The sequence below is a fragment of the Rhincodon typus genome, chromosome 20 (genome assembly GCF_021869965.1).
Source record: "Rhincodon typus isolate 14 chromosome 20, sRhiTyp1.1, whole genome shotgun sequence".
In the NCBI taxonomy this organism is placed as follows: Eukaryota; Metazoa; Chordata; class Chondrichthyes; order Orectolobiformes; family Rhincodontidae; genus Rhincodon; species Rhincodon typus.
The window spans coordinates 50,851,839-50,866,145 of NC_063351.1; the positions used below are offsets into that span (position 1 = coordinate 50,851,839).

At 38.3% G+C, this 14,307-nt stretch overlaps 2 protein-coding genes across 3 annotated transcripts in view; both read right to left on the reverse strand.

Moving 5' to 3' along the window:
- The window catches only part of LOC109933335 (alpha-2A adrenergic receptor-like), a 57,436-nt gene extending 54,271 nt beyond the window's left edge, over nt 1-3,165 (reverse strand). The window contains exon 1 of the mRNA XM_048609234.1: nt 3,081-3,165. Within this exon, the coding sequence (XP_048465191.1) occupies nt 3,081-3,165 (85 nt within the window). The remainder of the gene's footprint in view (nt 1-3,080) is intronic.
- Nucleotides 3,166-8,507: 5,342 nt separating this feature from the next.
- shoc2 (SHOC2 leucine rich repeat scaffold protein) overlaps nt 8,508-14,307 on the reverse strand; it is a 64,287-nt gene continuing 58,487 nt past the window's right edge. For both annotated transcript variants that reach the window (XM_020532318.2, XM_048608858.1), the window contains one exon: nt 8,508-13,040. In XM_020532318.2, coding sequence (XP_020387907.1) covers nt 12,832-13,040 — 209 coding nt within the window. In that variant the 3' untranslated portion in view covers nt 8,508-12,831. The remainder of the gene's footprint in view (nt 13,041-14,307) is intronic.

The window sequence follows — 14,307 nt, forward strand, 5'->3', positions numbered from 1 at the left end:
CACCTGCCCATTTACCTCCTCCCTCCTCAGCATCCAAGGGCCCAAACATACCTTTCAGGTGAAGCACACTTTACCTGCACTTCCCACAATCTAGTCTACTGCATTCGCTGCTCACAACGTGGTCTCCTCTACATTGGGGAAATGAAGCATAGACTGGGTGACCAGCTCGCAAAAAAGATCCTGAGCTGCCTGTTGCTTGCCACTTTAACACACCACCCTGTTCTCTGACCAACATGCCTGTCTCTGGCTTGCTGCAGTGCTCCAAGCTCAGCACCTCATATTCCACTTGAGGACCCTGCAACCCTCTGGACTCAATATAGAGTTTAATAACTTTAAGACTTCATCTCTCTCCCATATCTTTATCCCAAGCCCCTCACATCAGGCCTTGTTTACATGCAATATGCTATTACACACAACCCATCGTTAACCACTAACAGTCCCCATTAATAGCTATTCACCTTCCTACCCAGATCATTATCAACTGCTTTGTCTGCCCAGCTGTTCTTCTCTCTCTTTGGGTTCTTTCTCCACCTATTGTTTACTCCTTAATCCCTACCGCCACCCTGTCTTCTGCATATAAAATGACATATTCCTAACTACCATCAGTTCCAAGGGTCACTTAACCCAAAACGTTAACTCTGATTTCTCTCCACAGATGTTGCCAGGTCTGCTGAGCTTTTCCAGCAATTTCTGCTTTTGTTACTCTATATTCTTGGCCAGCCATTACCTTTTTGCTCCACAAATTTACCAAAGTGTTGACTTGCTCCTTTCTCCCAATCTACTTTAGACAAATGGTAAATTACACTTTGGAATTGGATTAGGGTCTGCTTTGTTCAAGGGGTATTTCATTCTACAGAGGCAGACTCACAATAGTGATTTCATTTCAAATAGAACAGTGCTGTATGGTAAATAGTCATGACCAAAGTAATTAGTACAGCTAATGGCAGCAAGCCCGTGAGGGAGAGAAGCAATAAACATGGGGCAAGGCAAGAAGTCAGGCTGCCATGAACTACCCCACAGCCAGTACAGGGCTGTGGTATCAATCTGCACCATACCTCAGCAAACTGAGTGAACAAAGCCCCTTCATCCAGTTGGTCAAGTGAAGATATTACTATTCCAGAAAGCTTGAGAGGATTTTGAAAAGCACTCCTCCAATGATCCTAAGTAGCACAAGAGTGAGCTATATTTATAGCCTTTCCTCTTACATCCTGTCCTGCCAATGAGCAACACAGACATGGGAATGAGATCCTGGCATCAATTTTAAACATGTTGTTACATAAGATCACCCAGAAGGAAACAAACTTCCCACATCTCAACTAATGATTGGTTAGCTGTGAACACTGCATGATGTATTACTATACCATGCAGATCAAGACAGATTAAAATCCCTTCCCGTGAGGAAGGATTTCTGATACTATCAGAAGTAAGATGGCCAAATTTAATAAACATAATGGGACGGGGATAGTCCAGAGGAGTTGCTACTAAAGAACCACAGAGCAACCAATTCAATGAAACAAAACCTCGAGAATTGCATTTTCAGTGTGTCAACTCTATCTTTTGGCTCACTGTTCTTTTCTGTGGCTGATTCCGTCAACTCAGCTGTACCTTTAATATCATGCCCCCAATGAAACCATTCTCCTGTTACAGCCCTCATGCCCAGTCTGTTGATATAGTAGACACTTGGCAGCCATCTACTGCCAGATTCAGATAAAACACAATTGGGCTCTGCAGTCAATTGCTATTTAAACAATTTCAGGATCACCTTGAGATACAAAGACCTATGACTTAAGTTCTCTACTGCAAACCATCTTTTTTATGCCCATTCCCCCCACCTCCAACAAGTGCAAAAAGGTCATAGATTTCTAAGACTGAGCCCTCCTGATTTCCTGTCTCTGCTGCACACTTCCCTTCCCCTTGATATTCTGGCCAAGCTTACTCTCAAAGCTCAACTGGCTGAGGTTAACTATTCTCTGACATGCCCAGACCCTGAATAAGGGTCTCCAATTTATTAGGGTTCCAGACAGTATACCCCAACTCATTAAGCTCCTGGCTGAGGAAGGATGAACTCACACCATGTCTCTATTCACAATCTTCCCCCTCCCTTGGTATGACTCAACAGGTTAATTTTGAAAGAATCCCATCCTTTCTGGGTATCTTTGATTTATTCCTAAATAAACCGGAATTAAAAGGAAAAATTTAATCATGCTTTCTTAGTAATTAATAAACTCCTTTTCTGTTAACTTACATATACAGATTAGAAATAAGAGTCCAAAAACAAAGTTTTAAATAAAAGAATCAGTCCACGAATTGTTCATGAAGAGATGTTTAAACTTTGCAGCAGTGTGGTCGAGATTATTGGCAATGTTGACATTGGTAGCTGAAGATTGGTTGAGATTATGGTTCTGATTCCTTTCATTGTCCTGTTTCCTTTTTGACTGTTTGCAACACGGTGAGAGTGTGTCTGTAACTGCCACACAGGGGTAACTAGGGATAATTCTTCACAATTTGCTAACTCTTAAACACAGGCTGGTTTACACAAGAACGTTCAGTCCCATCAACACACACCAGTAAAGTTGAAACTAGTATTTTAAGCCTTGCCCTTGTAGATTCCTCAAAGAAAAAAAATACACAAATGTACCTATAGTTTAGGATATAATTCTCAGGAATCATCAGCCCCTTGTTACTTTCGTTGTCACAAGAGATCACGGTACAGTTGGTGCGCAGTTTTTTTGAAACTTTAAATGTTACATGCCATCAGTTCCACACAGAATTTTACAGCAAGCCATCAAATGTACACCCGCAGTTATTCAATCCATCAGTCTTCTAAAAAATACACATTTTGGAATCAAGGTCTAAAAATACAGTATTTCAGGGTTCCAACCCACCAATGCAACATTAGTTTCTTCCCAATCTCACTTCATACCCCCTTCTGTGCTCATCTTGTCCATGAGAGCCTGACCAGCAACCCTATTCCCTGACAAGCACTTCCTCTTGTTGTTCCCATGTTAGCAGCTTTATTTACTGATTCTCTTTCTTTAGATGATGTATCTTTTCCCTTTAAATGTATCATCACCCCTTACCCCTGGCCCTGCTGTCCTTGCAAACTGCAATGCCACCTCCAATATTCTCAACAAGCATGTTGTCACCTCCCAAGTCTTTATTCATCTTGCCCAGAGCTTCACGTTTACATCTCTTTAATCATGTTAAAGCTCCTATAGCAGTACCAATATGATACTTAGTCACAAATCACGATGTAGCTGTGACAAAGATAAACTATCCCTCCCTCCTTACCCTTGTCAAGCTGTCTTCAGTCTTTGACAGTTAACCTCATTATCCTCCTCCAACAGCTCAGGACTATCGTCTATCCTGTGGGACCACTCCTACTGGGTTCTTTTCTTACCTACCTCATCACAACCAGAACAATCGCAAAGATTTATCTTCCTGCTGTCTCACAATACCTCTGGCACTCAGGCTTCCCTTCCTTACCCTTCCCTCCCCTCCCCTCCTCCAACCAAGATGCAATTTTTGATCCCCCTCCTATTTTAAGTCTACATGCATCTCTATAATAGCTTCATTTAAAAAGTTTTTATTTTTAAACATACCATAGAATCATAGAATCCCTACAGTGTGGAAACAGGCCCTTTGGCCCATCAAGTCTACACCGACCCTCAAAGCATCCCACCCAGACCCATCCCCCTAATCTACAAATCCCTGAACACTATCAGCAACTTAGCCTGGCCAATCCAACTAACCTGCACATCTTTGGACTGTGGGAGGAAACCGGAGCACCCAGAGGAAACCCATGCAGACATGGGATGAATGTGCAAACTTCACACAGACAGTTGCCCAAGGGTGGAATTGAACCCAGGTGCCTGGGGCTGAGAGGCTGTGCCGCCCAATATATATTGATAATACCCAATTTCATCCAATCACCTCTCTCAACTACTCCACTGTTGCTTAATTACTGCACCACTTATCCAATATCCAGCACTGGTTAGGTATACATCTCTTCCAAGTAAATGTTGGGAAGATGGAGCCATCATTTTATGTCTTCAATTCAAATGCCGTTTTCCAGTAACCACTTTCAGTTCTCTCTCTGCTAATATTAAATCAGTGTGTGACTGTCACATTTGATGCCACATCGAACGCTTACCTAGACTCTCATCACCAAGGCTGCCCGTTCCCACTTGTATAACATTGCCGACTCCACCTGTCTCACTTATCTGGTGCTCAAGTCCTCATTCATCACCTTGAAACTTGACGATTCCAATACACTCCTGAATGATCTTATTCTCTGTAAATTTTAGATCTAATATCTTTACCTGCACAAAGATGCATTCACTGTTTACTTTGTTCACTGACCAACATTAGACTGCAGTCTCTGACCTGTTGTGTAACTTTATGGCTAGTCCAATTCAGTTTCTGGTTAATGGTAAACCCCAGAATGTTAATAGCAGGGGATTCAGCAATGATAATGTCAAACAACATTACTTAGATTTACTCTTGATGGTGATGTTCTATCTGGCACTTGTATGATGTAAAAGTTATTTGGCACACAGAAAATCATGAGGGGCATGGATAGGGTGAATTGTCAAGGTATTTGCCCCAGGGTAGGGGAGTCCAAAACTAGACAGCATAGGCTTAAGTGAGAGGGGTAAGATTTAAAAGGGAGCTAAGGGACAGCTTTTTCACGCAGAGTGTTGTGTGTATGGAATGAACTGCCAGAGGAAGTGGAGGCTGGTACAATTACAACATTTAAAAAGGTATCTGGATGGGGCTATGAATAGGAAGGATTTTAGAGGGATATTGGCTAAATGCTGGCAAACAGGACAAGATTTATGTTGGATATCTGGTTGGGATGGATGAGTTGGACTGAAGGGTCTGTTCTCATGCTGCATATCTGACTATGCAGCTGAAGATGTCTGACACTACACTGAGGAATTCTCGCAGTAATATCCTGGGGCTGAAATGACTACCCAGCAGCCACAAATATCATTTCCGAAGAGGAGTTAGAAACATGAACTGTTTCACTCTCCACAGATTCTGCCAGACCTGTTGAGTTTCTCCAACATTGTGTGTTTATTTCAGATTTCCAGTACTTTTGCTTTTATTACGAACATCTTCCATTGTGCTGTGAGTTTCTCTTCCTTCCCTGGTCCCTACAATTACGACACCATTGCAGGCAATATCTTCAGTTGTCTAAGCTCTTGGTTCTGAAATTCCCTTCATCTGCCACAGTCACCTTTATGATATTCCTTGACACATTTCTAACTGAACTTTTGGTTATATGACCCAACATATCATCTGAGTATCAACTTTGTTATAATGTTCCTGTGAAGCAACTTGGACTTTTTATTACATTAAAAAGGTACTTTACTGAAGTGACCAGGAAAGATTCTCCTCAACCTCTCCCCTCACCTGAAGTGTAGTGATTCTCAGACTAAGCCACCATCAATCCTCTCTCTCTAATGGGCAGGAGCCCTGTGGTCAGTAAGACTATGGCAACTTGACCTTTACTTTCCAAATATGTTGTCATACACCTGAAGATTTGTTCATGACTTCTGGCTTCCAAACACTCTGCTCAGTCATGTTCTTCATCATCTTCCAATATTTATTAAGATTTGTTTTAATACCTTTATGGTTTTTATCCAAATTTGCATATAGCAGCAAGTGTATAATCCCTTAGTTCCCAGGTAACTGGACAATTTGAAGATTGGTAATCCAAAATGTAAATTAGAAAAGCAAGTAGTATATAAGCACATCCAAACACTTAGAGTTTCAGGTGATCTATACTTCCTGCATTATAACAACATGCATAAAACCACTCCATAAAAGGACGCCAACATGTCATCTCACTTCTACTTAAGTCCATAATGGCATGTATTTCATTAAAGAGGATGAACAATTGCCTCAGATGCAAGCCAGTTTTGCAATTTAGGTCACTGGGAATGAACGATGCAGCTTTTTTTATTTACATATAATTACCATATTTAAACAGCAAGACAACTTTCTCCCATCTGTTAGTACACAGCTTGCATTTTAAAAACTTCTAATCTCAACGGTCTATTTAATATTGCCAAACCTGCTGAGTTTCTCCGGCACTTGTTTTTATGTTATTGTGCAGGTTTGGTTTTTGATTTTAAACTACAGCCTAAGCTATCGGAACAGATGCTGCTGGATCTGGAACCAGAATCAAGACACTCCTCCGCAGCACCTCAGAATACTGTAATCATTCCAGCGTGCAAGTCATTGTCTGCCTTAATAAGTACAATATTAAACTCTTCATAACCCAACATGCATAAACTAATTATTTAACCTCAGGGGTTTGGTCTCAGTAGATCCAACAGGAATTTACGTTGTTGGGAATGGAGAAATATTTGGCCCTCCCATGTGCCAGATTAGATCACAAGTGATTTAGATTTTCACCAATATCAGCTAACATAACGCGTGCTGGGAAAACAGCATACTTTAAAGATTAGGCGATTGTGATCTAATTGTTCCAATAGTTAAAGGAATATTCCAACACACTCTTAAAACTTGAGGTCCTATTACACATTACAATGATTTGAATGCTTTTGAGTGTATTAATCTGTTTAGATCTGTAACAGATTTTAGGTCAACATTTGTTTTAAATGCAGCTGTCAGACAATAGATCAGGAAAATTGATAAGGGTTTTCTGATAGCTTTATTTGTATCAAATAAAACTTTAAAACTGGGCTACACACCCTAACACACTTCCTGCAAGGACTCCAAGCCATTCTCTATTTCTCCATCTCTACCACATCTGTTCCAATGATGCCACCTTCCATGGGATGCCTCTAATATGTTCTCCTTATCCTCAGCTACATCTGACTCTTCTACCCTTACCATCTTCCCAGAACAAGGACACGGTTCCCCCTTGTCCACAATTTTCATACCACCCAGTCTCCACATTCAAAGGAGCACCTTTTGACATTTCTGTTACTTTCAGCAGGATGCTACCAAACACATTTCCTCCTTCTCTCCGTTGTCAGCAATCTGTAAGGATCATTCCCCACTGACACCCTGACTTACTCAAGAACCTTTAGGACTCAACATTGAGTTCAACAACTTTGGAACATGAACACTGTCCTCCGTTTTGATTTCACACCACCACAATCCAGCATATTTTGCTTTGTTCTCAGCACAAATGGCTTTTTCTTGTATTCAAAACTACCATTCACACCTATTTTACATTTTAGCATTGTCATTCCCTTTTGTCTTTTGCTTTGGGTATCCTCACCATCTATTCCACTCATCCTTTAATACCACATCCAGTATAGAGCTGATGAGTTTCTCCAGCAGTGTTTGTTCTTATTTCAGATTTTCAGCATCTGCAGCTTTGTGCTTCCATTTAAAACTGGAGAGCTGGGACCTGGCCAAAATAACCAGATGACTTAATAGAGTATAGGCTACTGCAGTGGTGAAGGCAAAAAGGACAGCAATGCAGAGAACTGTTTCATAAAAATTGCCTATTGAAGGGATTTTTTTTGTTGGAAGGGAAACAGAAGAGAAAATAGTCTGAGATATTTCCATAGGATGCATTGGTAAATCATTAGGATCAATTATCTACAGTGTGTTTTTGGAGACAAAATTGAAAACAGCTATTTATCAACTTCCAACTTGGATTTCTGTTGCTGTGAAAAAATTCCTTTTGGGTTTGAAGGAAAACGTCCTTGAACTTTGTCTTTTTTTTGACATAATCAGGCCTACAGAAGTGACATCATTATACACACACACTGCAGGCTGTGCCAACATCAATGATGCAATACACAACATTTCTGGATAAGGTGTTCAGTGGAAACTAAAATTCAGATTGGTTGTTGAAGAGACTGCAAACAGATTTAGGTAATGCTGAAAGGGCTATCTTTGTATGCTGCAGTAAATGTCAGTCTTCTGTTAAATATACAGCAGTGACCGCAATGCATTTATCTCGCTGATAAAAACTCCTGAAGATCGTGGTCATTGATCAATGGCAAAGACATTTACACCTTGAGGCAATGCTTACCTGTGCATGAATTCCAATGATTTTTATTACGCCATCATTTGAGACACGTAGGTAGCTGGAGGCAAAATAAACATATATGTTTTCATGTCTTTACAAATAGTCAGGGACAAGCCAACACCCTGTCAGTGATTTTAGTGGCCATAATCTGTGCACAACTTGTGTTGTCACTTAGCTTGACTGTACCTTCTTTTAAGATGCCGACTTATTCTCAAGTTTTAACAGGAACAGCCCCGGCAATTGTAAACAAAACATCTTATTTTGAAACAGACAAGGTCTTAAGTAACTCGGATTGTGTTTTAAAATTTGGGATTGGAAGAGGTCAGAAAAAAAAAAAATCAAGTGATCTGTAAAAAACTAGCTTTTAAAACAAAACATTTTTTGTATTTGACTTTTGCACCTTACAGGTATACATTCATAAATTTAGACATAGACGAGGTTTGTTCAATTTCTTGGATCAACATTTAACACATTGTAGAAAAACTAAAGTTTCAGTAAATATTTTAATATTGTTTACACCAGGAACATTGGCAACACATTTAAATGTCAATTGCTTGTGTGCAAAATGAAATAGCAAATCAGATATACAATTATCACCTGTGATATTTGTCTTAATATCCTTACCTGAACAGAAATATCAATGGTCTTACTTTAAATGTTATAATGGAAGTGAATGTTCCTTCCAAAACAGCAGCCAAAAATCACTCCCTTTCCCACACCCAAGGATTAAAGACAATTGTACACTTAAGCCTCTTAAAAAAAAACATGCAACCGTTGCAATGGACTCAACAAAAGCTCATTTACAAATTTGCTATTTATAATGAATGACTGAAGGATCCTTATAAAAACAAAAAGGCTTTTTTTTTATATAGACATAACATAATTGACAATTGCTTTAAAAATGTTTGTTTACCAGTTTGTACATTCTTAATTTTGGTGTGAGAATCTAACAGTCTGATTATATCACCAAACAAAAATATTTTGTGCTATCTGGTAAAGGGCCTGCCAAAAAAAAGTCAGGCAAAGTAACCGAGCCATTTATAGACATATCCTGTTTAGTTAGCCAAATTAGCTTCTCCAAAATCTACAAGGGCTGGTGCAGAAAAACTGAAAAATTATTTGTTGTCTTTAGGGATATGCTCATATAAAATCCTTAACTGAAATTGCACTTAAATTCAAGATGTGTCTTATATTATGTGACTATGCTGCTTTCCCTGCTTGACTTTGTTTTCAAAGAGTTGTTTTCTAGATAAACTAATGCAGCTTCACGTAAGCCACAGAATTAAAACTGGAGTAGATAGCAAGGCCAACAGCCACACAAAGTGATTAGCAATCGCTAAAGCTGCAAAGATCTAACTCTTTTCATTTTATTGGACACCACCTTAAACTGAATACTTTCCACCAGTCACATCCAAAATCAGAATTTATGAATTCTGCAACCAATCTGATAAAGCAACTGAGCTAATGAGTGAATACTACATATTTTAACATTCAACATTCTATTTTCTTTCGTGCCTGTCAGGTAATAGCACCAAGCATGAAAAAAAACTAACATTCCTCAACTTGGCCTTCAAGCAGTCAAGAGGTCATAAATGATATGAGTTATTACAGTTTAACAATTTAAATTTTTCATTGCAATCCCAAAAATATATTTATAAAAAGTTCAACTATGCCGTCAAAGTTAAAAGGGAATACTATTCATTCTTACTTTAAAGTACCAATGGACTCAACAATAAAGTGAATACTGCAGATTTAAAACTTTACTGTCTGACTGAAAACCTGGGCCATTTTGGTTTTGTTTCTAAATAAAACCAGAAGCACAAAGTTTTTGTTAGGCTTCACTATGGTTCAGAAGTAAGACTCATCAGGTACCAAGAATGTTTTCATACTTGTTAAGCCATGTGTAAAAGCAGATCATGCTCTACAGCAAGCAAAGATAGACAAGACAGTATTGATTAAGAAAAAAGTCAAACTTAAGAGACATTAACACATACAATACCTGCTACTGACTTTAGAAAACAAAAAAAACCAAATCATGATGCACTCGATCTTCTAGTGTTCCATAAAACAATACAATTAGCACCCTACAATTCATAGACTGGAATAACCACAATTACACTGAATTTCAGTTCAAACTGTCCACTGCAGTTAAAAGTACTTTGTATAGAGTCAATGCATTTTTTTTTTGTTTTTTGACATGTTTTAGCTACAAAAAGCTGTACACTTTCATCCTTCCCACATGCTAAAATTTCTGATTTGTAGAATACTTAGGCTCAAAAGCAAAACTTGGAACCACCAAGCACAGCAGCCTCGGTCAATTACGTTTACATCCAAAATACAAATCAATGATATTATGCAATAGAAACTCTTTTAAAATTGTACAATGCAATCTATATGTTGGGGAGAAAAGGTTTAGCTGGGACAACCGATCAACAAAGCCTACAGGGACAGAATCTTAAGCAGTCAATCTAAAGAATAATGCTCTAAAGGTAACTGCAACATAAACAGGTTTCATTGTGGTGCTATTTCAAGATACATCACTAGAATTAAGTTTTCTATGACCCTATATTCTAAAGTCAAACTGAAAGGGGATGTAAAAATTTCATGGTACAAACTGAATTAATGTAAGGACATTCTAAATTTCTACAACTGCTAAGGATTCCTTCTCCAAAAATTGCCTCTTTTGACATTTTGACCTTGATTATAATTCATTCAACAGTTGCTACTGAGCCAGATACCCCTAAAATAGCCCTTGGTTTGCTGAATCAATTTCTGCCTTGTAAATTTTGCAGGAAAGTACTGCTCCTTAGAAAGGAATTGCAGTGCATTGAACAGGACAATAGGTTTACAGTATCATCGTGCAAGGCTTCAAGTGGATATTTATTAACAAGGATCAGGATTAGTCTAAAGCAAAAGCAAATTTTAGACAAATGACATCTTGATTATTAATGAGCATTGTCTTACTGTTGCAGAAAATACATCTAGTTTCATTTCAGTGTAACCTCAGAGTTTTGCCAACGTTTGAAAGGGAAGTGAATTTTTTTCCCCTGGTGACAAGTGACGTATATGCCCTGAAAATTCAGCAATATTTTTAAATGGAGGAGTGCGTTCTTGTACTTCCTGTATCAAAACGTTGCTGACAACATACACTGATATGTGTCTACACAAACTTAAAAAGGCAACTGGTAATCACCTACAGAGAATGAATTAACCACTTTCAACTGTGAAACATTCCTCAAGTGAATACTGGACAGAAAGGTTGGCTTATATCAATACTATGTGCATTTCATTATTTATAGAAGAACTGTAAAGACTTCATTTTTCATAATTTTCTGTACTAGTATTCACATTAACTGAGAGGGAAAGGAAATAGCTCACACTCGATTAGCCCACGCATACAAGTATTTGGAAAAAGACATGCAGCAGCAAAAAATGTACAGTATGAGGAAAATGAGCCCTCAGTACATTGTTTCATGCGCAAATGCAACATGAAGGACAGGTAAAATTACTAAACCTTTGATTACTTAGACTTGACACCAATCACCATACGTGCTTGCAATCTGTAAAAGCATTGAGTAAAGGATGGTTTTTGGGGAGTGAGGACACACATGCATGCATCCAGGGCCCAAAATGATTCAGACTTTAAGGGAAAAGTGTTACATGTATATTAAATATGAACCTTTCTCTTAATCATTTAGGAAAATGGTAGCTAAATCTAAGACCATTCATCTGTTTTTCTCCAAAGCTTGCATTTCTATCCTCAGTGGAAGGAAATGATAGAATAATGGATAACAACCTTTAGAAACCATATTGCTGTGTATACTAAAGAGGTCATAATACAGATAAACTATGAAACAGTTACTGTGTGACCAGTGTATCCTATTATATGCATATTGCCTGTCAGTATCATAATATTGTTTAAATCAAGTGCTAAATCATGGTGATTAAAATTTATGGAAACAATCAAGAATACAGCAAAATTATTCAGGAAAGGGTTTTCCTCCTACAAAACCAATTACTTTCAAATATAAACACACATTAGTAGGGAGTAGACCTTTCAATCTCTCCATTCTGTGACTCAGTTTGTCTTCTTTTTTGTATTTCTCTCTTTGGTTTTGTTTTCTTTCCTTCCTTAGCTGTTCTGTTATGTTTCTTAAATTCTCAATCTATGGTCTAGCTTTCCTTATATTTTTTCTTTCCATTATTCATCAACCTTTTTTCTCAACCCCTCTAAAACCTCCCTTCCATTTTTTAGACTTCACAATGACTTTCATCAATCATTTAATTAGACTGGGACATTAAGGAAAATGCTAGACACGTAGCATTTACAGCCTTTTGCAACGATGAACATGATTTAGGAAAAGAAAGTTGCACGATAGCTAGCAGGAAAAACGAAACCTGCATTTGGCACCTACTTCTCCAAATTGGGATTCCCCAGATCCTACACCTGTCATTTTAAGCACAAAGTTTGTATTATAAAGAAAATACTAAACTGTGTTTTAAATATGCAGAACAGTATCTTAAATGCACACTATTAAAAAAATCATGCTTATGATTTTGCAAGACTCCCACACCACACCCCCCCCCCACAAAAAATCATACTTCTCACATTAACATACGTCCATTTAATTCTGTGAGGAAACCTCTATCCAGCACTGTAATTCTTTAAAGGTTTTTTAAAAATTCTAAATGGCTACGATTCCTCTATTACCAGAAACACTTACTGCAGTCTTAGTAAAATTGCTTTTATATATAATGACAATAATGCAGTCTATATTGTGTACAGTGTATGCAACATTTCCATTCAGTCAGACCATGGCCCGATAAGGGCCCTGCATCTTCAGAAACTGGATGATGAAGGACGGACCACCAGCTACAATCTGTGGTGGGAGATGGCTGAGTGGGCAGTTCTCGATGCTCATGATGGACAATTTGCTGCAGAGTGCCAACTCAAAGGGAAGGCTATGCAAGTTTGGATTATCATTTAAATACAACTCCTCCAGATTTTCCAGTGTACCTGCAATAGAAAAAATCCAAGTGCTTGATTAATGCAATTAATGCATCTTGTATCAGATATGCAACGTCTATAAAATGTTGACTATTTTAGGAAAAAAGTAACATGGATTCAAAAATCATTCCTACATTCTCAGGAGACAGTTAACTGTTAATAACTAGCTTCATGGATTGTTGATTTTCCAAGGTTCAACACTTCCTTATCCAGCAACTGCAAACCAGCCTGTTCACGTTATATGCTGGAAGTTAGGTTTCTGCCAGTAAGTAAGGAAGGAAGTTGATTGCCAAAACACACACAAAAATCCATACAAGTTAATCATTTAAAATGTATACTCCATTTTAATTCATTTTGAGAATAATTTGTGTGCAAGATCACCTGGCTTTAGCTGTGGAAGATATCAGTAAACATAAAATGGCTGCACTATTTAAAACAATCCATGGTTCTGAAATTCCACAGAATTACTATTTAGAGCAACTGTTTGGTTCATACTTATTCATTCAGCCCACACATTTTTAAACAATAGTTTATGTAGGCCCATAAGTGAAATCAAGTGATGAACAATATCAAGTATCTATATCTTATTATACCTTTTGGATTTCCAAGATATCATTTGTGTTGCTATATATAATGCTTTCTGTAAGAACACAAAGGTTTGTTTTGGATTTCAGGGCAGCGTTCTTGAAGCAGGTCAACATTTCTACAGGAATTTGTAAACACCTTCAGTGGGCGCTCTACCAAAAAATGTAAAAGCTCTGCCTTCAGTTCATTCAATAAAAGGATTATGCAAAGAAGTGTAGGATTCCACGGACTGGGGTACACATACAGAACAAAACAGATGAAGTGGCAAGAGCTGCAAAATGGAGGAGAGAAGCTTTAAAAGGAGTTCTGAACATATGAACAAGCAACAGATCTTGTCTATCCAGCCTGTCTTACAATCTCTTGCGCATCTTATCGGATGCGGACACTCCTTGAAATTCTGGGTCTAGGGAGAGACTAAGATCTGGACACTGCACCTCAGGAAGGTTATATTAGCCTTGGAGGGAGTGCAAAGTAGATACTTAGACTTCAGGGGTTAAGTTATGAAGACAGACTTCACATGGAGCAAGTTGTAGTCCAGGGGTTACCACCTTTGAGATTCTGCTTTTTAGTTAGTACCTAACAAATCTCACTGAATTGTTTCAAATGGTGACGAAAGTATTGGACAGGGGAATGTCGATGTCCATTGTTTATATGGACTTCCAGAAGGCATTTGACAAAGTCCCATAAAACA